This window comes from Ischnura elegans, chromosome 1 (assembly GCF_921293095.1).
Source record: "Ischnura elegans chromosome 1, ioIscEleg1.1, whole genome shotgun sequence".
NCBI classification, from domain to species: domain Eukaryota; kingdom Metazoa; phylum Arthropoda; class Insecta; order Odonata; family Coenagrionidae; genus Ischnura; species Ischnura elegans.
In genome coordinates, this window is record NC_060246.1 from 59,529,488 (window position 1) to 59,554,301 (window position 24,814).

Consider the following 24,814-nt stretch of genomic DNA (forward strand, 5'->3'; position numbering starts at 1 on the left):
TAATATCACATGGATAAGGTGAACTGAAAATAATAATTGGACAAACACAGGACAACAATAACAAAGATTTCCGAAGATAAAATCAACCTGAGATACTTAAGTGCTAACAATGACTGCAGTTCAGAGGATCCTTGAAGATAACCAGGACATGTATGCTGGTTTTATGAATTTTGAAAATCATTCATTACAGTGAAATAGGTAAAGCCATGACAATAACATGCTAATAAAAAAAGGTATATAGTTTGGAGGGACGGATTACTCCATCCAAAATTCTGTTTCATCTGGGGGTGGCTGACAGATATTCTCATGGGTAGCAAGACAAGACCTTCCTCTGCACCTTTACAAGTTAACTTGCATGTAGAGTAATTGAGGTGTGGGAAGAGCTAGATGTTGGAGTAAAAGCAAAGGGACTGATGTTGAAGTCAGTGACATACATGGATTACCAGACCATTAGCCACGGGGCAAAAGCCTTACAGTTGCTGTTGAATGAGGAAGGAAGTGCTAAACAGTTTGGATGAGGAGAGGAAGCATCTATAGTACACAAGGATGGAGAGAGAGAGGATTTAGATAGAAGAGTGACTAGTGGGCAGGGGAATCTGAAAACTACATTATATCTTCCTAGAAAAATCACTTAACAGCAATATATCTTTTAAAAAAAGATTCCACTCGAGAGTCATAGCAACAAAAACGGAATTCCAAATCTGATGCCATTTTTACTTACCTGTTTTTAAAAGTATTTTAAGAATAATCAAAACCAAACTTCTTGCCTATCAAACTTTGCTCTCTTATGCTTATGCATCTCATTTCCCAATCTCATACAATTCGTCTTGACCCTGAAAATGTTTCATAATTTCTTTCATCCCATAGGATTCCAGTGCAATCACTATGTCCAGTATTTGGATGGGGCACTCGAAAAGAATGGGAGTATGGATTGGACAGAGTTCTAAAATTCAATGATGCTCAGCAACCAAGATATGGAAGAGTGTACCTTTTGAAAACACTGGCTAGCTGTACGAGAGACCCTGAATTGATTGAAAGGTAATGAAAATAAATATTTTCATTGGAATGAAAAACCTATGTAAATCACTTGAATAAGAATAAACTATTTACAGAAATCAATAATCATGATACCATGCTCTAAAGTAGTTTTAAAAATACTTATATGCATTCATTTGTATTCATTATAATAATTTCTCACCTTTCAGTATATAATGACAGGAATGACTTTCTTTCAGATTACTTAAAGCTGGCTTACATGATAGAAATGTATTCACCGATGAAGAGCTAAGACTTATTCTTTCCATGATGACTAGTACATATAATGGTCACCACACATTATTCAAGTATTTGAGGGACAATTGGGACAGCCTCAAATCCTCGTATGTATCACCAAAACACACTCATTTCTATATTAAGCCAAAATCAATGAGTTCCTGAATCTTTGTGCTAGCGATATGCATGTTAAATCCATTTGTAAGTATAATAAAAATCTTGGGATAAACCAATGCCGACAGATGAATGCGTAAAATAAAACATGCCATGCCAATATTAGAAAAATTAATTGCTTTATCACTTTTTAAGACAGTTATCATAAAATTGAAATAACTTGAGTGAAAATTGGTCAAATAATTCAAAACTTATTAAAATATGTTCCCCTCATTATGGTTATTCCCTCAAAAATATGGCATTCTCTTCTAAGGCCAAGCTGCACCATAAATTGACTTCAACAAATTCATGTAAATTTGCCTGACCTATTTTAATGGAAAATAATAGATTTCGCATAAACGTATGAGCCAAATTGGAACTACTACTTTCTCTTCATGCATTGGTCTAACGTGGTTGGTTCAATGATGAACTTTCTTATTCATTCATTAACTAAAACACAATAATGAGTACTCAAGCCTGTAGATTCCAATTGAGTTTAATAATGTAAAAATAAGAAAGCAAACACTGAAAAATATACAAACATCCCCTACTTAGCAACTATGTATTTGTTTCCCGGGGATTAATTTCATAAGGTGCCATAAGGCTTTTAATTTCAAATGGCTTTGGCCATACATAGTGGACATAACTGAAATAATGCAAGCATAGAGAAATTACCAAACTACATACTATATCTATTCTCATTATATGTAACATGTTAAGGAACTGAGATTAAGTGTATCTCCATAGCCACAAATTTCATAATACTTCTCGCACATTTATTTCAGATTTGAAAGGAAGACTCAAATGTGGAACAGCCTAATTAGCTTTGCCACAGGGGCTTTCAAAACACAGCATGGGCATGATATGGTAAAATATTTATCAATAAATTATTTTCTCTGATCCAAATCTACCTAAAAGGTATCAACTTGCAATTTTTCTGTTGCAGGTGCATGACTTTTACAAGAAACACAAAGGAGAATTTGGAAGTGCTGAGGTGATAATAATTCAGTCTTTGAAAAAGATCAAATCAGAGGCCAAGTGGAGTGAGAGAAACCTACCCATAATTGAATCTTGGCTAGATTCATACTTGAAAACAAATTAAAAGAAGACATGCCATGGAAAATTTAAAATTAGTTATTTATCCTGTAATTAAAATGATTTTTGCACTTTTATATATGAAGTGTGGACAATGTTGATCACATGAGCAAGAGAATTGATAACACCGAAATTCTTGTGATATACAAAACAAATAGAATCTCCAAATTTGACACCTGATCAGATTCATGTACATTTTGAAGAAAAGTAAACATTTTAACCCAAATTAAAATGTAAAACCAGCTCAAAAAATAATTTGAAGAGAAGACTAGAGAAAAAAATGTGCCAACTAATATTGGCTAATAGAGGACGGAGTGAACTCATTATTTTAATGGGTAGCCAATACTCACAAGATCATTGTTCCTACAATTTCTGCATTCCTCCCTGAATATAAATTATTATTCTGAAAAACGCACATAATACATAAAATCCAATCATTAAAGCAAATTAAAAGTTCATGTTTTAATATACACACACCTTAAAGTAACAAAATCCGTCAAAATGATAGGCTGAGCATTTTGCATAATATTTTGCAGTTCCTTTACTTTTCCTAGGTTAAAATCACATACCTTACTTCCCTCTTTTGCAATACAAGGCAGCATTTGTGTATATTAGTACCTCATAATTTATTTTATACATAATAAGATATCATAATGCATTTCACTTCGGTGACTTTCATTAGACCACATTGGTGTACCAAATTTATAAGGTTCAGCACTATTCCCTCTCATTCATATACATATGAAGTTGTAATTACACTTGTTTTCTCTTTGTCTCAACAGCATCAGTGTCTCTAATCGGTTAGTTGTGAGTATAATGGTGCATCACAAGCACTATTTCCAGAAATTATAATCAATCCATATTAATCAGTGCTCCCATATTTTCGGATCCCTACTCGAAGGAAATTAGTCATTCATTGTTCATTCCTAGAGTTCATGCTTTTCTTTCAGAGCTCAAGCATGGTTAGTTTCAATGACACATTAAATATTGATGACTTTAAAATTGTACTTAGGTGACATATCTGGAAGACCACCTCAAGTATGGTGAGTGATTTACTTCTTATCTACCCCAAGGTATCCAACTCCTCCTCTTAGTAATAAGGGAATAACTTCCTAATGGAATAAACTCAGTATTGTTAGGGAAAGTCATAAGAGGTATGTTACATGTACTCTGTAGTAACTAGTGAGAATGCAGCAAACAAAAAACATGTTTGAACATGTTTGAACTTTACAGTGAAGAACAGCAATTTTTTGAGTCTATGAAAATATTATTAGTGGATTCCTGGAACTGAAAACCTAGGTATATTATTGTCTCAAATAAAAGTGGCCTACATATAAGTCTGAAATGAAAGTGGCCACAAACTAAATGAAATGCTGAAAATTGGCTAGAAACAAGCTTATTTAGAATTCTTTATTTCAGTATGACACACTCACAGCTATTTCATTCACTCTTAAGCTCGCTCTATGTAAGGTTAACAGGTAGGTACAAACATCACTGCATACAAACTGATACCTACTTACGTGTAACACTCACAGTGCATGTTCATGTTTCAAGGATGAGATGAGAAATAAGATTTTTAAGTCCAGCACTATATTTTGGTGTACTGCAGTTTGAAATTGTGGTGTCACTATTCATATTTCAGGTAGGATGAAGCAAGTCCAACGGAAAACTCTAGCAGTAGACACTTCTATGTACCTCCCTCACTTTTTTGTGGTTGCTAACAATTTCCATGAGTTACTAGCCAGTCCAAGGGCATACTCAGGATCATAACTAGGGGGGGGTAAGCCATGGGATTTATGAGATTGTTTCCTTGAAAAAAATAGTTTTCATTTAGTTACATATCTTATACTAAAATATACACTTAGATTTTTTTCTTGGGTTTAAAGAAAAGTTGAGTACTTTCATTTCAATTCAGTACGGATTTTGCTAAAAGACTTATGCAATTTTTGCTTCAAGAGGGGGGCAGCATACCCCCCTGCCCCTCGCTGGGTACGCCCATGAGCTAGTCATTCCATTTTTATTTCAATGCAATGCTGGTGACTGGATCCAAGAAGTTAGATGCATAAAAGAGTTTTAAACAATGTGCCTAAATATCTATTGACTTGGTGTTTGGTATCAAATGAAACGTCAAAATTATTTCACCAAATAATCGGAAATTCCATTCATCTGTCCTTACGGGGTGGGGTTTTCCCCGTGGTGCCTCTGGAGAAGGATTGGAAAGGGATTACCAGTGTCTTTCAATTGCTCTTCCCCTCCAAACAGAAATGAAGGCTCTAGCTTTCTTGGAAAAATTTCCTGCTTAGAGTGGGTGCTTGTGATCTAGCTAACACATATGAAGGGTTAAGGCCAAATTTTCAAAATTAGAGACATTTAAATCAGTAATTTGATGAAAAATAGAAATTCACCTGCATGATGAAAATAATGTCACAATAATTGCTCATCAACCATATTCACAAACTTCAGGCTTAATTGCTTCAGGCAGCTTTTACAATTCAAATTACATAGTTTTGAAATGCAATTTCTTAAGGCTACAGTAAATGGAGGAATTTCACATTGACCAACTACCTCAATACTTCCCAGCAATTTTAATTTATGAGTGGTGCTGCCACCTCCTGGCTGTTGGAAGAACAACTTGATGACATGAATTTATGACTGTGTAAATACAAACAAAATATAATTTTCTGGCACATGCATAGGATGATCCACTGATCAGTGGATCATCCTATGCATGTGCCAAAAAATTATATATCATCGATGATTTTAAGATAGAGATGGTAATATCACTTTTGATTGTGTGCTCAGTGTACATAAAGATTTGACCCGGAATTTTGCCATCATCCATATACTTACATCAAAATTAACAATGCACCATTTTCATTCAATATTCACATCAACAAATTCCACAAGTTGTAAGTTCTAGCTTTCAAAGGGCTAGCGCAAGGTACATAACTTAGAGATTTGATAAAAAAATATGGTTATCACACTCTCGTTTACTTTTTGCTGAACAAAAATTTCACAGCCTGCTCCCCAATACCAGCTGATAATTACAGCACTAATTTAAATCTTTGAGCAAATGATGTCAGTCCCTGACGAAGTAGGTCAACTAACTAGGGCATATGTAATTTGAAGTAAATTACTCACAGTAAATTGGTACAAAAGATGAACCAGATTACTTCGCAGTAGATAAGGAAAGGCACTTACAAACGAGAATAGGCCTTCTTTGGTATTCTGTTAACTATAACCAATCCATAGGTGTTTGAGTGTTTTAATTTATAAATGTTTGCACGAAAGGTACAAGTAAAAATGAGAAATGGATTTGGTGGGAAGATGGAAGAAAAATAATACGCTATTGAAAGCATAGAAACAATAATAAGTCTAATTACATGAAAGTAAGGGAAATGGGCAAAGAAATATAATTCACTATTTTCCTACTTCCAAAGTTGGGAAATAGGATGATAACAAGCCGACAAAACAGACTTTTGATCATGCATTGACGATATGCAAGTATACCTGACAGTATGTTCACATTCCAAGAGATAAAAAATCATTAGATTCAATGCTTCACAGGCAATAGGACAATGCAAGGAGTAACTAGCCATGAAATTGAAAATTTGGAATCACTTGATTTGAAAAAACCTTTTCTGAGGAGACTTTAAAACAACAGGTAAGCATAAAATAACCATATAACTGACTCCTTGCACCAAATGTACGGTCAGTTATAAGTAATTATAAAAATGTCTACAGAGAGTACAACAAAATGAACAGCTACTTGGAATACTTCAAATTCCACGCTAACGTAGTTCATTCTACCACTTAATGATAACAAAGTCCGTCAATGAACATTCAGTTCATAAATACAATGTTCCATTCCGTAAGATGCTGAAAACATAATTTGTCTATTAAATAGAGAGAATAATCTCAAAGCCTGAGTTTGACACGACTCCCTGAACTCTTAGAGACATTGGGCTGAATACGTCAATAGAAACCTTAACTATAATTTTGATTCTCAGAGCCCAATAAGGTAGTACACACCGCTTTAAATCGTGTAGATGATGTTCCAACGTTGAAGCCATTAGCGACGGACAAGCAAGTCCAATCAAGAGAAATCAAAGAATCATCAAAACTGTGAATTCTCGGAAAAGGCCACAAGAACTTTAAAGCTGTTGAAATCATTCTTGGCAATAAATTCCTTCTCCTTGCTAGGGAACTTCCGCGATAATGCGTTGATTAAATTGGTTTATTTCCGTGTCTATTTACGAGATTTTGCCCGCCCCATTTCGACGCCAGCGCCGCTTCGTTCAAGCAGACTGAGGGACAGAAGAAACTCGAGTTGCGCCGCGACCGCACGTATTGGGATTAACGGGCACGCCGGCGTACGGTGAACCGCGCTATCTGATATTGTAGTCCGGCGAATCAACCATGGAGACAGTTGAGGAAAGTTACGATGGGGAGATTAGGCGGAAAGTTACAAGAACAACTTACAAGATTGAGGAGGTAAGAGAATCATTTGATTTACTCCAACATATATCGGCGATCTCCATTGACAGAATCAGCCTCTCTCGGTAGTACTAAATTTAGATTCCTTTCGAGCTCCGTCTTGAGCAACAAGCGGGCAAGAAATTCAGAAATTTATGTCTCCTCATTTTCGATTCCACCCTCTTAATTTTTAACCATGTTTTTTTTAGATGTAATTACGTTATTTTATTTTTCTGGCCTATTTATTAACGATAATTGTTTAGCTTCAGACTATTTAATTCCATCCTAATTTCCAATTCTTTTACCTTTTTATTGTAAATTCTACCTTTAACAATTGCTTTGTGTGCCATACTTAATTTCAATGAAAACTGTTGAAGCACGCCGTGGTTGAAGCTACTTTATATTTTCGTCCCATTCTATACTACGGAACGGATCTCGCGGTATGCTCCTTTCAGTGCCCCGTAGTTTGCTGCTATACAGTTTTATTTAATATGAGGTGTGAAGAATTATATACCTTTCCATAAAGAGAGTGAACAGGTGCAATATTTTTTAAACTAACTAAATTACCATCGGATGTTAGTCACTGATTACCGCCTATCAATTCGCTAACAGTAATAGTAATCTGCCGATATCTGAATTCATTTTGCGGTAAATTGTGTAATGTTGAGTGTTTGTCGTTTGACATATTGGTTTCAACCCGGTATTACCCTTTATCTGTACTAAGATTTGATGAATGGTACTTAATTGTGAAAAAGGAGCCTCCTTGTCGGGCTCCAAATACCCAAAACCGATGGAATTTTGGATTATTTTATTTTTCATTAATTTCTCTTGTCGTTAGATGTCTCCTTTTCACTATCCTGCGGTGTGATTTTTAAATGTGGAGTAGTGTTTTCTCTGTCCATCATGGTGTATAATAGGGTAATTGAGTGGCATACTTGCGCGTCTGCATTTGGTCGTCTGTTTTTTTTTCTTTGCGCCCTTGAGGAGTCATCAAATTTACTTCTGATGTTACTGATGCTAGTTCCGTGATAAATGCGACTTTAATTTTTCAATGATGACCTTAAAGCAATGCGCAGGATGCCTTTTCGCGGGCTGAGTAAATGGTTAATACACCCCGAATTCATTCAGCAGTTTTTCCTCAGTTGTTTCGGGTAGGCGAGATGAGGAAGGAGCTCTTCCTGGACCTATCCAGAGGATTATGAATTTCACTCAATCAAGACGGTGGTGTTATTCCATTCCATGGGGTTTCTCGTATCACGCAAATTTTGTTGAGGTGTCTATAAGATTCCGTGTACTTTGAACCGGGCTTCTTCGATCAGAAGTCAAGACCTTCTATGCCACCACGCTCCCCCTTTGAAGAATGAAAATTGATACGCGCCCAAAGTCTTTCTTTTACTCGTTGTTTGCCTTAGGGAGTTTGGGAACTGCTCAACTGCTTGTACTTGATAAATATTCTCAGAACAGCTCCATGAACGCAATCCTAGATGAGCAATTCATAGAGGAAGATCATACATGCGTAAGGAGTAGCGGATGAAAATTTACTTGCTCATGAGTTGTAGGTAGGCTGCTCGTTGTGACTTTTCTAGGTGCTACGGCCCCAGTGAGGCAGGCTATTCATGGAATTCGGTAACCAGTGGTGCATGCGTTTGATTATTTCTGATCTGCGCAATTTAGTCAAAGAGTTATAGTTAGGATTTGGCATTCGTCCTTACTCGACCAATGCTGCTGGCGCGGAACTTGAAACTGTAAATGAACCCCATATGATTAATTATCTGGTCCCACTTTTGCGCTAGCCGTTTCAGTGGAACCCACCATTTAGCGCGGTCACTTCGGCATTTTGCGAAATGAACTTAGGCAAATGTATGTCACATTACCATGCCAAAAGATCTTTCTGCTTCGCCTTGCATCCTTCATTTAAGCTCGCGCCATGTGTCTCGCGCGGAATATTTACGGCTCGAGTTCGAACTCCTATTGGTCATCTGCATAAACACAAATAAATACACCCTTTTGAATAGGCGATCACTCTGAAAGCCTCTATCAATATATTTATCTACCTATTTTTGGAATTGATTATGGAATGGATAATGGGCTGGCATCACGGCAAAATCTCGTCTCTGCTTACTTTCCCCCTTGACGCATTACTTACGATATAATTTTCAAATTTGCGCCTCTATGAACTTCTCGGAAAAGGGTATTTTTTCGTCGAGGGCTAAAAGTGTAAAATGTTGCTTCTGCTTAACGTAATAACTTAAATTTATTTTTCGTATATCTTATTCAAAGTATTTTTTTATACATCAACATATTAATCAATAAAAAATAGCGTGTTAGAAGTAGGAAATAAGTTTTCCCATACTGTTCACGCTGAGCAAACCGCGTCGAACCCTTGAATATCCGCCCCCCATCCGGCCCGAGATTTATTTTCGTTCTTTCTCTTATTTGGATGGCGTCAGCAGGTTTCAAAATCCGAGCGAGGCTCAAAATTGCGATTGTGTGAAGGACATGGGCGTCCATGCCTAGTAGGCACCCGCGCTCGCCAGCGTGAGGATCCAAGAATCGCTCTCAGGGTTGATGCTTTCAATGGACCAGCTCTAAGGAGGAGGAGGGAAGATGAGGGAATGGGGGCGTTGCTTGCGTGTGACGCTGGAGTGAAAATGTTGTGGAGGGACGGGCCACAGAATATTTGGACATAGTGAAGGGGAACGGTGCGCTATTGACTAGGGATTTGGGAATCGTTGCGGTAGTTGAAGCAGTTGATCAACTTGCATGCTAAGCAGCTAGCGTCTTTTTTCAGTGCAAACACCACGAAAATAAAAAAAAAGAGGAACCTCTAAATGTGTTGTCAACCACCGCGCATTGAATTGGGTTTCAAAAGTTTCCCACTCGCGTCGTTGATAGACAAAGTGACCCGGCAAAATAAGGTACATGTAATTAGGGGTTTTAATCGAAATCTATAAACATGAAGATGTGATGTATCAAAATCATTAAAGCTGAATCGCATTGCACTCATCACCGCGCCGCGGACATTTTTGAAAACCGATTAAAATGCGACCGAAGTGGCAACAGAAATCAGCCTTCTGTGAGATGGAATTGGGCCTCCCCCATGATTAACACTGAAGAAAATTTGTTTTTCCTTTGGTTTTAAACCTGCTTCACTATTAGGGTTGAGCCTGGATCATGAGGTCGTTTTTCACTCTTTAAGGCCGTTTTATACGAGGCACGTAATTGCGACGTGTGTACGAAGGCGTAGTCAAAATTGCGTCGTGTAAAACGGTGAATTGCTGGAACGAGTGCGAGAATGCATAGACGTGATATAAACAAATAACCCCTGTTCTAATTTCGTTCGCGCATTCACAAAATTACATGCCATTTTGAGAAATCAATGTAGTTCTAACCTGCGCAATTACGTGCCCCGTGTAAAACGGCCTTAAGGCTTGGGAAAGCGGCAATTGAATGCTCGAATTATTTGAATGTAATCGCTTTCATGAATAGCGGAAATGATAGGGATTTCTTGACTTTTTTCCATCGTTCAATACCGTCGAAAATTCCATCCTGGAATGCTTTCGTAAAACACTGGATGCCTATCAGTACATAGCATCGAACTTTTAATGTCTTCCTCTCCCACCATCAAACGACCCCCCCCTCCACCTTTACTATCAGTACTCCTCGTTAGCTCTTCCCCTCCCACCATCAAACGACCTCCTCCCTGTCTTTAACATCCTCCCTGTCTAAGGGATAAATAAGGTCGAAAATTGTTTATCGTTCGTTACCTTTGAAAATGACATAGAGTACCTACATGGCGAAAGCTGGATCAGTCAATTAAGCTTTTGTGGAATATACAACTCAGTATCGATATATCTTGTATTATGTTTCCTGTCACCAAGCGCCACCAAATATCGCCATACAGTCTTAAGTTGAACTTTTAATGTGTTGTCGCCTGTCGATAAAAATGGTAAACGTTTAAAATAGCAGTTAAGGAGTGATGGGATCGAAATTCGACTCAAATGGCCATGTGATTTGGGAAAAAAATGCTTTGATGTATTATTGTCCCTATCAGTGAAAAGCACTAGTCAAATGATACCGGGACTTGAGTGAGAAAAATTATGACGTGATTCAAACTTCACGTGCATAAGATCGCACCAGGATTAAGTCTAAGGAGTAATTTATTAATTGCGCCATCAGTATGTTATTTGGGACCATTGGGCATCATAGATTTAAAAACATTTCAAGAGTTCACTTTTTCACAACAATAAATGCATTAAATATTTGTACTTGTTTCAATTACGATTCCGGCGACTTTTTTCATAATGGTACAATGGAATGGATGAAATGGAATTACGAAAAAACTGGAAAAATATTTTTATTCAACTGATTTCTGTGTGAGCAAGACGAGTCTTCTTAGAATCAACTTTGACCACTGCTCAATGCTCATGTATCACTGACATCTTCCCCCAATAAGTCCTCAGGAATGGTATTCCTACACTTTATTTTGAAATGCACTCCAACATATTACCAATTGACTACCGAATATGTTGAGGTAATTAATATAAAAATACAATAGTAGAACATAAGAAAGTTTTTCTTTTTATTTACGATGAAATAAAAATTGTTGTTACATCTACGCCATAGGGGTCATAGTCTCTGAGGAGGTTATGGTAAATCTTTTCAGAGGCAGCGTTAAGACCGTCACTGGCCACATTCTACACGACGTGTATATCATTGCACATAATGCAAAAAATAGCATGGAAAATTTACTTAACAGCTTCCGGGGCTTCAAACCTTTGGGTAGGGGGTGGGTAGATTGGCTGACATTGCGCATCTGGCCAAGGTTGAAAGAGGAATCAAATGTTTAGGGTAGAATTCACATTTTTTTAAAGCTTTTGGTGTCTTTTTCGAAGTAACCATGAAAATATTATCATCGTCACATCGAAGTCACTTGGGTGAGTGTTTGCAGTCTTAGATACTACGCAGCCAGATCGAGTGCTCTTTATATTTTTACTCAGTTCAATACCCGGCTTCTCGATTTCAGGCCGATTTCTTATAATTGGTACAAAATCGAGGGACCAGGATTTAAATCTCACTGTCAAAGCGGGCAAGTAAATTTGTGATTAATTGTGGATTTCCAACATTTTTATACTGTAATCCAGAAGTTTGCGCCCCTCAAATGTTTCCGCTACCATTTATACGATAGTTAGATTTTTTTCACTCTTTGCCATTGTAACCATTCTTGAGGATCCATCTGCATTATTGTAAGAGAGGTTTAAAGCTGGTGTTTTAATAAAAAAAAACATTTCCAGGGTGTCATAATTTCCTGTAATTATGTGTTTTATAATAACGTGGTGTAGAGATTGCGATTACCTCACAGTACGTACTCACTTGAATTCCTGATAATTAGCTATTCTGGATGTTTTCAGTATTAGTGCCTGTCTATGAATACGGATATTGCAGCATGCTTTTGAATTTTTACGACGTACCACCTGGGTAATATTTAGTACATGGATTTCGTTCAGTTTTCATTTATGCCGTATTGGCAATATTACTCATGTTTGGCGTGTAACTGACTTTGCCGTCTTTTAGAAATGGAGGGGCCATGCTCAATTGGCCACTGTATGCAGTATCATACGCTCCCTTGTTGGCAGAGAACCAAACTCCTAGTATAGCTGATGGAAATAATTCGTTTGACCTCTGAAAATCCGACAGGGAATTCAGAAATATGCTCAACATATTAATCGAGGTACGAAGAGTAGTAAAAGGACGCTTTCTGTGTCCACATCGATGGAATGTACGTACATAAGTGACAATCTCTTGCCCAATGCAGTGTCATCAGTCACACTACCATTCCTACGGCTCTGGAATTTGGCTTGAACGTGATGCACGTGATTTCTCTAGCAACACCAAATGAGGCTACAATTTACGTGTCCTCAGAGGGATAGCCGCGTGAGGTTTCACGATAAAATATCCCGCTTGTGTCATTCTATCTATTGCCTTTGGTATATGACAATGGTAGGAACAGAAATTAGCAATTTTCCACTAGCTTTACCGGTACTACTTGCTTTCACGATGCTTTGCTGAGCTTGCCTTTGTCAAGTTAGTCATCATTATTAAGCAACGAAGATTTCTCGGTTTTCTCACGGAGTAAGATTTTCCTTGTTTTCTTCCAACGTTTCGATGAGCGATTCGCCGATCATACTCAAACATTCAGGAATCCAGTCCCAATATTAAGGTAACCTAGCCAATGTCAATTATGTTGCCAGTAGCAGTGAACTTGCCAAAACATAGGGCGGTCATATAAAGTCTCTGTGGAAATTTACAATTTTTTATGTTATACTGAGCATCCTACTTTGCCATAAGTTATCGCCTGCGACTTTAAAATCTGTTATTGGGAATTTTCGCAATTACGGAGCAATTGAACTGGGTATACCGCTGGGCACCCATCGGCATTGAGGAGTATTTCAACGAAGGTTCCTCCTTAGCTTCCTTCCTGCCCGTCAAAATGCGAGAAAAAAAGTGATGAAAATAGATCCAGATGGCGTCTGTTTTGTAACTGCGGATGGACTGACGTCAATATCGCGGCCTCCTGCATTAGTGTGCGTGTGACTATCGAGTCGATGGGAGTCCTCTCGATTTTTCTCATTTTCGATTCGATTCGGCCGTTGCGATGTGTAACATTGACCAGCAATGTGAAGGTGCCTGTGTCAATGCCGTTGTCGTCTCTCGTTTCTCCCAGAATTCTCTCGGCGAGTATATGTGTCACAAATCAAGCCAAGACTTGCGAAATCTTACAGCTGTTTATAGTTCTAAGCAAAATAAAACTGGGGCCAAGATCGTTTAGCTCAGCATTCTTTGGCAAAAGTGAACCAAAACGTCTCCCCTCCTTATGCTTTACATCCTGTAGCGTTGAATGCTGCATTCCAGAGTATGTCTCACAATCAGTGATGCGCTGCTTAGTGATTCGGCTATTTCTGATCTTTTACATTCAAATTTACAAATTTATGAGGCTTTAAAAAAAAAGCAATGCACTTATTGGTGTGTTTGTTCCACTATCCCTAACAGTAATCACATTAAAAAATTGTGGCCCTCAGTAAATCTGTGCGAAAAACAGCTTTTGATGATTTAGCCGATTCTTTGCGCAGTAAATGTTACTTCTTTAACCGTCCTTTGATTTTATTACTTGTGTTTCCTTGAAAAGTGCGTTCATGAAAAATCTCACAGGTTTTGTTTAGCCTGATCAAAACGCTCATATGAAATTTGGTAAAAAAATACATGCGATATCCTTCGAGTGATACTGATAATTAATTGGCATTGCATAATCTATGTTGGTTAGTAGCGCATTTTGCTCTCATTCGTTCGGTAAATTTTTCGCTGTATTCTACGAAAAGATTTAACGATATGAGATCCACCTGAAATCGATTATTATGTTGGAGTTTGAGGTGAATTGGGTGCGTGTCAAATCTCTAAATGGAATGGCCTTGTTAATGTGTTGTCTCGAGTATGGGCGTTACGTACACGAGGCAGACATTACCTGAGCTTCTGAAATGTTTATTTTCTGAGCGATTTTCATTTCCGCCTTCCACTTTCACTGCAGTATTTTCAGGTGATTATTCATAACAAGAAGTACAGCTGACCATTTGTCATTGTGACACTGTCACAAATTTATCAAAGTGTATAACCACTTCGTCTTCTCCACGAAGAATATTTGCCCGTGTGTTGATTTCATCACAATATTGTTTCTCATGTCTTATCTGCCGTTATTTCGTTGTTTGACCTTCCTGGAGAGTTCTGAAATAATAGTGTTTTGTTTACGTGGAAGAGGCCAGGCTAGGGTTCTAGTTCTAGCCGTTGGAAAACAGCGACTACCAAATATGTTATTATTTCTTTAAGCGGTGAAATCAGATTTGTTAATGCTCTCCTTTCGACTGGTGGATTTCGCTTGTGAAATCGAATGATAAGGGTTCTAGGAAAGACCATTTTAAGACCCCTCAGAATGAAAGCGTGCGTCTGAAAACTGTGAGCAGCTTTGTACCCCATATGCACCATCGCCTAAATTTAATCGGATAAAACATGAGGATTCCTCGCCCACTTTTGCACACTTGAAAGTATCGCAGCTTCCTTCTATTACGTACTTAATTACGAATATAAGAAATCGTCTATAGCGATTCCTAGTGGAAGTTAACCTCTTTTAATGGAAGTTATGGAATATGCGAACATTTGAAAGTTGTCTTATTCGTTATCTTAAATATAAAACAAGGCACTATAAAATGCCACTGAGTTGCTAAAATCTGGGTTGGTAAACATTAAACAAATTTTGGACTTTCAATTGTGATTTTTATTATGATGTAGGTACTTAATTACTTTTCGAATTATCTCCTACCGTTTCTCAACTCGTTGTTGCAAGCATAGATTATTTAATTTTCTGCCATAAGATTCGTAAAATATATTTTCTATTTATGTAGAGGTAAAAATGAACAACAATATATCATGGAAAAGATAGCGTGTGCGGAGGAAATAGACGGGGAGTTTTTAGACTTGATGACGCAGTGATAATCTCTCTTGTCATCTCTGCGACTCCGAATCAAAAGTGACAGCTAAACGCCCGTGATCTTGGCCGTATTCAGGTCCGTGAACTTTGCATTATTTCCGTATTTTGTGAGCCTAAGGTGAGAGGCTGCTGTAAAAATGAAAAGGGAATGAGCGACAGTTCAAATAAAGAAATAATGATACAACTATAGACCTAAACTACATCCTGAATCACATGATCATTTTTTTTCGTCGCGAAAGTGATCACTTTTCCCGTCCCGAAAAGCGATCGCTCTAGTGATCATTTTCCTGAATCATGCACGGTCACTCCCGCCGTCGCTTTTCGCATCATTTCCGATATCACAGCTCGTTGTCATAAGATCCGCATCACGAAAATATATAGCGTGTTTGTTTATCTATGTCGTTCCCACAATTGTCAAACGCTGCGCTGCAATCACACCATACGGTCATGCATTCTGATTGGCTGATATGGGGTTTAAGGGACGGTTTTAGTGACGGAAAAAGCGACCGTGCGAGTGATGAAAAATAGCGATGGGAATCCTCATCGCGATCGCGAAAAACAATTGCCGGCGACGATCATTTTGCGAGTGATCTCTCTAGTTATCGCGATAGTGTTCACTTTCGCGACGAAAAAAAATGATCGTGTGATTCAGGCTTAAGGAATACCACTGATTGTTGCTGCGTAAAAATCACCAAATTTTCGGATTCATTTTTATATAAGTTATCCGTAAATTTTGTTATTTTAGTTTTTAATAAAATTCAAATAAACTGAATTAGTATAAATTATTTACCGGGAATAATCTCCTTTCATAATATCCTGGTAAATGATTTCAAATGCCTAAGTTTCCTTTCCTTTTCCAAAGGAAGTCCAAGGCTAAAAGATGCTATTTGCTCTCCGGAATTCAGTGTTTCCTCCGACTGATACATAAATGACAAACTTAGGTGTATTAGTGGAGTGGCCATGAATTCATGCGTTCTGAAACTACTTTTTAGAAATTGATTGTATGAGGCGTAACTTTGTGAAAGCGATTCATTATTAAAATTAAAAGGAAAAACTTTGTGCTTTCACATGAATATTTATTCACAAATGGTTTCAATGTTAGACCTGATGATGACGTTTAACTTTGAAACCATTGTCGTAAATTTGTGAATAAATGTTCATGTGATAGCACTAAGTTCTTCTCTTTAATTTTAATAATTACTTTTTAGTCTCAGCTTTTAGTCGGCTGTTTCGGTAAAAAAAAACAAACATCACCGTCGTTGGTAGCACACTATTTAGCGCTGCTGACATACCTCAATCTCTAGATATTTTATTAAAGTTACTGAAGCAGGAAAAACGGTTATAAATATGCTAAATATTCATTAATGTATGCAGAATGATCCATAGCGCTCCCGATATTGCATTGATATCGACTTAACTACCTTCTCGTATCGTTTCCCTGAAAAGGAAGGTTGAGTGGCTGGGACCATTTCAAGTTTTATTAATTGAAGCATTCTTGCTGGAAAAAAATGCAAGAGTTGCATAAAAATGTATCTTTAGTATAGATGCGATTTGGCAATTTTTGTTGAGTATTACGATTTTCTCCTACAGAGAAGTGCAAAAACGAAGCAACGCTTGGTGTTTTAACCATAGCTCAAGGTCGCATGCATTCCAGGGATAGTTGGTATCGTTTGCTGATTTATTTGTTAAGCAAGGATATAAATACTAAAACCCTACCTCAGGTATCATTAAGTTTCGCCGATTACTGAAAATTCACATTAGTTTCGTAGAGAGCGATTTCGATCCGATTGGGTTAGTTTTCACGCGGGTTTGCTCAGAAATATTTATGTGTTACATTATTAACTGAGGATCCTATTCAATGAAATTGTTTTGGGCCGGTAATTTCGGGTTGCGCGTGTGACTCATGTAGTTCATGGCAATTTCGTATTGAAGTTGTGCTCATTATTTTTCCCGTGGTGCCGTTTGCAAGGTTGAAGCAAAATTGACGTTTTATTCGCGGATATATGTTCCACAATTCCATTAATTAAGGGGGAAAATGTTTGAAAAAAATGTTGATTTTGGTGGAAAAGTTAAATCGTGAATTGACGTAATGTGGTTAACACAAATTATTTTCTCAAGTCTGAGTTATGTACAAAATAATCCGAGGGTAAGTGAATGAACTGACTTTGAAATAAGGCGGCGTAGCAGGGTGAGCTCTTGCGTATGTACTCCTATGCGAGCTCTCATCACCCCCACTGATTTGTGAAGTTATCTGGCGGAGGTGAGCTTCGAAACGGGGTCATTGGCGACTATTTTTTCCGGGCACTTGAACCAGATGCGAGTAAACAAAACCTCTGTTCAAGCTGCGTTCAGGTTCGCCTGAGAGAGTGTTCGGACGCTGTGACGACCTCGAATACAAAAAGCAACGTCGGGAATTGAGTTCGGATCCTGTGGCAAATTCGCTAATGGTGGGGGACCTTATCAAATCCAAATCCTGAATGCAATTGCAAGCTGCAATGTACTGAGCTTACACGAGTTAAATCACCATTACGTGCATAGCGCTATGCATCTGCATTTCCTTCGTGTAGACAACACATACTCATAGAGAATCAGTCTCGACCTCCGATATGTTAGAAATACTTAAAGGGTAACTTGATGCTTCTTCCTTCTTATCATTTTCGCCTCAACCGCCTTCAAAGTTACCATACCTATATATACCTTTGTATTATAACTTTGCCATACGGTACCTACCTATGAAGATGACTACTAAACATGATCTTGGGGAAACTCAGTACATCTTTACTCTTACTCCAGTGACGTGTATATCAAATAGAGTGGCAAATAAGAAGGTAACTCTGGAGCCCGAGAATGCACCTAAATATTTTAGTAAAATATATTTATTCTTAAAAATATTCATACATTTTATTAGTTGAAAGAAGAAAGCGTAAAAATGTATCCTACATTTCCACCTAGCGGGTTTCGTTCACTCATTGAAGAGCCCATTACCTGGCAATGAGCTTTTACGAGTTTAACCACCGTTTCATACCCTCGAAGGCTTGTGGGTATTGCCGTAAGTGAATCCAAATGAACCAGGAACGTACATTTATAAGCTTAACGCGTGAGATTACATACGCCTCCTCCGTGATTATGCGGATCGAGGGAAATCTTCTTATTTTTTCTTAAATTGAATATTTGAGTCTACAAAGCGGTTACATAAGGGGTCGCTGGACTATAATGCCCAATTTTAGTCGCTAACTCGTAGTTATATCATAAGAACGAGTTGATTACGACGGAAGAAAAGTTGCAACCAAGTTAATGGAAAAATTATAGTTTCGAAAAGAACGAAGTCATTTTTTCGTATTTATATTGTAAGTTGCATTAATACCCATAGTTTATAACATGAAAATTTTTTTCTTGTGCTGCTATCTCAAGGCTTTTCTCAGAAAAAATTGGGGGTTCGTTTGAGGTGAGGGTACATTTCGGGAGATTGGGTGTGGTCATTTGAGAGGATGTACTCAAAACCATATCTCCGTAGAAATTTGGAGGATTTATACTTCTTGAACCCCACTCACTTCGGCCTTGTGTTATCAATGCTAAAGTTATGACATTTGTTTCAATAATGACAATATGTTAGATGTGTGCATCAAAACTTCACACATTAGCAACATAATGCAAATAATATTCGCCTCGGATTTCAGTTTTTAGCCTTAAATTTTGAATTAGCACACAATGAGACTGATAGATAAAAATTGACGAGCTTTTCGCTCTCTATCTGTTGTCATCGAATTTTGTGTGTGAGTCAAAAAGCAACCGGGTCAGTCTTCGGTGTTATTTCTTCCTTTGACTCTTTCTGCATTACTGTCAACGAGACTCAAATTTCCATTAATATTTCATCTGTAGTTTATAGCCTTTTTTACGTTTCGCGAAAAAATGTTATGGTAACCCTGTATGATTGTAGAATCATTCGCCGTTCAATGAATTGTTTTTTTTTCATTTTATCCTTTACCGATACTGTAAAACCATAAAATATGCATTATGAAATCCATTTACTCTATGTATTTAGTTTTCAGGAATTGCTAAGACGTATTTATGAAATGAAAAAATTTTTTCCTATTTATATGGCCGAGGAGGAGAAATCCTCTAGCTTTTTATTTAAAATTTATAGACAAGAAGCTCTCTATTTCCTAGGAATGCGCAAGCCATACAAATTACTTTGAGACCTAGTGTCGAATAGAAACGCATCGGCGAATTATCAAAGTGATTATGGCGTCGAAGGAGCTTTCTGTTATAATCGTATGCACTCATCACTTGGTCACCTTCGGATGTGGCTTATGAATGCATCTCTATATATACACGCGTGGCGATGGGAAGAATCAATTATAGTAGAACCCACGACTAACGTCCATCGATACCATTCGTCTTAGCGTCATGAGAACCTGTGGCAACGCGGATGCCTCGGGGATCGCGTAATTAGCGTGCTTAGACGATTGACGCGGCTCTGCATCCCGATCAGTGCGGCTTTTTGGGATTAGCTTGAGGATAGGGTGTGGGGAAAAGGTTGGGGAAGGGGGGCGAGGGCTGACGAAGGGGTGAGTGGAGGGAATCGGGCTCAGGTAGACCAGAGGAGGGACGTCCTCCGTGTGGTGAATGAGGCGATTGTTTCAAGCGGCTACGCGTCGGGAGGGGATCTTTCCCCGGCCTTCCCTCCTCCTCCTCGCCGCAGTCGCGCGTCCTCCCGCCGCCAACCTCACACTCTCCGCGCTCCGCGGCCTCACTCCAGTTGGAAAGGTTCAGAGCAGCGGTAGCCTGAGTTAGCACGGTCGCCAGTGGGGGTGGAGGAGGAAGAGCAGAGGAATAATTGATGTGTGTGATGTCCTGCTCGAGGTCTCCCGCGGGAGAGAGTGGGTCGCATAGTTCCCCTATACGCTTCTGCGGGAAGCGCTTGTGCCTCCCATCTGGAAGACCGAGTTTCGAATTATTTCTCTACGGTCTTTGAATCTTAAAAGAACGCATCACTCCCTATCGGCTTGCCGTGTTTTTTTCTTTTTTCTCCCTAAATACTTGTTTAAAAACTAAGTTTTCATGTTTTAAAGTTCGGGGTGTGTAGAGTGGACAACGTTACCATTTGTCAGTATCTCAAGCAGAAATAATTAACAAACTGAGGCAGTACCGAAATGAAATTTCTGAATCCGAGATTCTGACAAGTATCGAAAATTATGCACTTTATATACCTTTAAACATTTGAGACGATTGCATAAGTCATAAGCAAGCAATGCGGCGTGAAAATAGAGCGGTGAAACAGGAGTGATGCGTTTTCTTAATTACCGTCCGAAGTAGATATCAGTCTCTGCAACTGCGACGCATATAATGTCGAGTTAGATTATTTAGATAGATACTTTTCCCTAAAACACCGGTGTCAGCTTGGGTGGTGAGTAAAATGAAATAATGTAGAATGTTTCACTTTATAATCAACACCTTATGCTAGTTGGATTAATTGGGGAAGGGTTTTCATTGGTATGTTTTGTCTGCAATTTTTCCACGATAGCCGTGAGGTGGTATGTGATAGGATTTCACCTGGGCAAGAATACAATGAAAATTAGGAGTGTTGTAAGAGATTTGACCGCCTAAGTTTGGCCTAGCATTTATTGGTCGGGGTTAAGAAATTCCTTTTCCTATTTGTTCAGCAAAGCATCATGTTATTCTCTCAATGTGTAATGTATTTCTCCTTTCTGTCGCATGTATTGTGCCTGTTGATGATGTTTTTCATATCTTAGGGCCTAGTCTCCGATTCTCTGGCGGGTTTATTCATCTATAAGCTGTCGATAAGTTGTTAAAACTGTAGATAATTTAGTTCCTTAGGTCATTTGATGAAATAGGTAACAGTTTATTTTGAAACTTTATTCCAATTAGGCATTACAGCATGCCCTTTGAATGAAATAACCAATACGTGACACGAAGAATTTCATACTCGCCATTACGTTTCGCTTGGTCCTTGCGAAGCGGTTTTTAAGCTGTGATTAGTGTTTTGCTGCCTCGGTTAAGGACTCGGTTTCGAATCTCGTCATAGGATGGATATTTTAGCCTTAGAATACAGGTGCCTAGTTTACTGCAAAAAAATGAAGTCTGTCCTTTTGATGAATAAGTTAATTTCATGGCAAGGAAGTGGAGAGTGGTCATCGCCTTTCCTTAAACCTTGGGCGCTACCCACCTTCCCCTCGAATGTTCATTGATGCAGTGGCGCAGCGAGGGGGGGCTTTTGGGGGATGAACCCCCCCATAGCTCAGAGAAATTTTTAAGTTTAATCCATTTTACTAAATTGGATTGATACTACTTATAGAATAGTGTAAGGATTAATAAAATATCCCCCAGAAAGCCGTAAAACTCACCATTTTGAACCATTTATGTTAAAATTCCGCAATTTATTAATTCCTAACTGCGCCCCTGCACTGATGTTCTTAGCTATTAGAGAAATCGGTCTCCTTCCAGATATTTTCTTTTAGTTAATGAGTAAATATTGATAACATTTCTTCAATTCTGATTGACCTACACATCCATTGATTTCGAGAATCAAATAGCTAATTCGAGTCAGGCTGTGAGACCCAATCGAACATTATCACCCCCATTTGATGATATAGGATTTTTTTCCACGGTGCATGCTATCAGGAGTGAATGAGCTTGTATCGAACCATGTTTTCGTCTTCCTCTCGATTTCTAAAATAATTATTTACTTGCCAAGGACTCATATGATAAATATCTTGTATATATTTCATCGTTACAAAACTTACGCGTTTTGTTACATTGAATAGTTGCGATTTTGTGGGCTGCTGTGAACCAGGTGCTGGCAATATATTGGTGTGAGTCATTATCTATTTATCAATCAAAATCTCACCCAATCCAAAACAGGCGGGCTTTAAATATCGTTTTCTAGACTACCATCTTTAACGGCACGCATGACCTCAGCTGCTGGTCGATTCCTCAAAATAGCCTCCGTAATGTAGAAGGAGGGAAAACGGTCAGTTTGAGACTTGGGGGTATCTGAGTGAATTCGATGTTTCTTCCGTGATGTAGCAGTATTAGGCTGCAGTAGGTTTAAGTTCGAGTTTATGGCGAGCATTCTCTCCCCATTGTTCCTTAAATAGGTAATTGATCCCGGGCGGAAGCCACTAATGACTCTTATTTTTTTTGTAGTTTCAGCTGGTGTCGGTATTTATGAGGTTGAACGTCAAAGTCGATACTCTCCATCCGATACTGACTGTGAGAGCAGTAATAGTGCTACTTTTAAGGCGACGCATAAGTTTCTCCAGATCGGTCTTATTTTCCCTTTTTGGAGACTCATAATTTATTGAAAACCTAAGACATCACCTTAAAATAACCAGAGAATATAGCGTAGATCCTTAGTAACCGTTTTCCTGCTTATAAAATTAAATAAAACTCCTAAGAAAATATTTAGGTAAAGTTTTATGATAGAGTAAAATTAAATCACTTTGTTCTATTCCATCTGTAGCATCTCATGCTATCATCAGGTGATCATGCTATCATGTGGTGATGAAAGCATGAGATGCTGAAACCCGGGTCGTGCTATTTAAAATAAAGTGTGGAATAGAACAAAGTAATTTTATTTTATTCTATGATGAAGCAGTTCCACAAAGTAACGCCTGAGACCGTGTCTTACATTAAAATTTTATGATCTGTGATAGAGGAAAATGTTGGCAAGGGTCTATTTTACATGCCCTAGAAATTTCTGTGCAATAAAATTAGTTTTAAACGAGTAACCCGTCACCAAAAAGGCAAAATACGACAGTTTGAGAGGGAGTGATGCGTTCTCGTAAAGTGGATTAAACTTCTAATGAAGTATAGGCTATCAGATGCTGGGCGTTTATATTACAAGTCACCGTCTCACAACCGCTTCTACCGTCGACTCTTAGATTTCCATGCCTGCATAAATCGTAATATCCTCCTGCGTCTTGGCGTTGTAATTTTTAAATTACCCTTTTACGAAATAGACTTCAGGTACGTCGGAACATAATGTGGAAACGCATGGAATTGTGCATATTCGTATTCTATCTTTCCGCGCATGGGATATCATTGTAGCTGACATCTACCGCAAATACAGGAGGTGGACGTTAAATTTGGGCTTTCCTCCAAAAACTCTCGCTCTTGGGATGCCCGATTTGAAGAAGAAAAAAGTTATAGTGTTTTCGGAGAAATTCTTTTTCAAACTGCGTTTAAAATTCATCTTTCAACGTAATGGTAAAATTGAAAGCGAAATCTGCCAAATGCGTTGGTATTTTTATTGATCCATTGTTCAATGCAAAATCATGATTAATTTTTGATGAAGCAAAATCTAGGGCTTCATATGGATCGATTAGCATAGAGCCACAAAACGTGTTAATTATTTTTTCGAAAATAAAATGCGTAAAGTAACGTTAAATGATTTGAAGCGTTGTAGTCTAGTTACAATTTTGTTTGGTAAGTCGCTGGTTTTATCTATTTTGAAATAATAACTGAAAGTCCTTTTACATATTTTTTTTCGTTTTCAGTATTTATGAAATGCTAGGGAGTTGACGCATTCTAAATTTCTTCTTATCTACATTCTGTCAAGCAAGGGTGAATCCAGAATTTTTTCTGGGGGGTCACCAGGGTCTGACTGGCAAACGGTCTTTGTGTAACTGGGATTAAACGCAACATGCAAAAATTACTCTACGAAATGTACTCTTAAATTTAATGTATAAGTTATTAATATGTTTATATGTATAACTCTTACATAAAAATGTAAAATTTATTGATACTTTCATTAAAAATCTCGTCTATCTTGACAGTTTTGTGCGTCTACATACGCATTCTTAAGTCGATAGATTTTTGTCAGCGTAAAACCTGTTTTTTTTTTTGGAAATGTAATTTTTCCATCGTTTTTAAGAATGTTGAGAGTATAGTAATGCTTTATATGAAAATGAAAGGTTCCGTAATACACTAAGGGCGCATCTGTTGGGTGCTGACGGGGAAGATTTTGGTGTAAGCTCCTGCTGCTGGTCGTAAAACGGATTAAAAAGATCTCCATCCCCATGGGAATCGCTGACCACGGGCGCAAAAATAGACGTGGAACAATGGCCCTCTGTGTTAGAACTCAGCTAGAACCCGTCCAACAATCCTCCCACCCCAATCTCCCCGTACCACCCTTCATTTCTCTCCACCCCCACCCCCATTTGCCGGCCTCTCTTTCTTTAGCGCAACGATTAATTTCGCCTCGCCTCCTTTCCCTTTGCCATAAGCATCTGCGGAGGCCACTTCTTTTCATTGCCACCG

At 38.2% G+C, this 24,814-nt stretch overlaps 2 protein-coding genes and 1 long non-coding RNA gene across 12 annotated transcripts in view; 2 read left to right on the top strand and 1 right to left on the bottom strand.

The window, feature by feature from the left end:
* The window catches only part of LOC124161359 (aminopeptidase N), a 38,745-nt gene extending 35,999 nt beyond the window's left edge, over positions 1–2,746 (top strand). The window contains exons 14-17 of the mRNA XM_046537676.1: positions 868–1,038; positions 1,236–1,379; positions 2,211–2,292; positions 2,372–2,746. Coding sequence (XP_046393632.1) covers positions 868–1,038; positions 1,236–1,379; positions 2,211–2,292; positions 2,372–2,527 — 553 coding nt within the window. The 3' untranslated portion in view covers positions 2,528–2,746. The remainder of the gene's footprint in view (positions 1–867; positions 1,039–1,235; positions 1,380–2,210; positions 2,293–2,371) is intronic.
* Positions 2,747–4,234: 1,488 nt separating this feature from the next.
* On the bottom strand, positions 4,235–6,762 carry LOC124161416. Its single transcript, XR_006865365.1, has 2 exons — positions 6,553–6,762; positions 4,235–4,290 (listed from the first exon to the last, which is right to left on the bottom strand). It is a non-coding gene; the product is annotated as an uncharacterized LOC124161416 (long non-coding RNA).
* Positions 6,763–6,849: 87 nt separating this feature from the next.
* The window catches only part of LOC124161368 (tropomodulin), a 167,034-nt gene continuing 149,069 nt past the window's right edge, over positions 6,850–24,814 (top strand). For all 10 annotated transcript variants that reach the window (XR_006865363.1, XR_006865362.1, XR_006865360.1 and 7 more), the window contains exon 1: positions 6,850–7,014. Coding sequence is in view for 4 of the 10 variants with exons in the window: in XM_046537705.1 (XP_046393661.1) it covers positions 6,940–7,014 (75 nt within the window). In the remaining 6 variants the exon portion in view is untranslated. The remainder of the gene's footprint in view (positions 7,015–24,814) is intronic.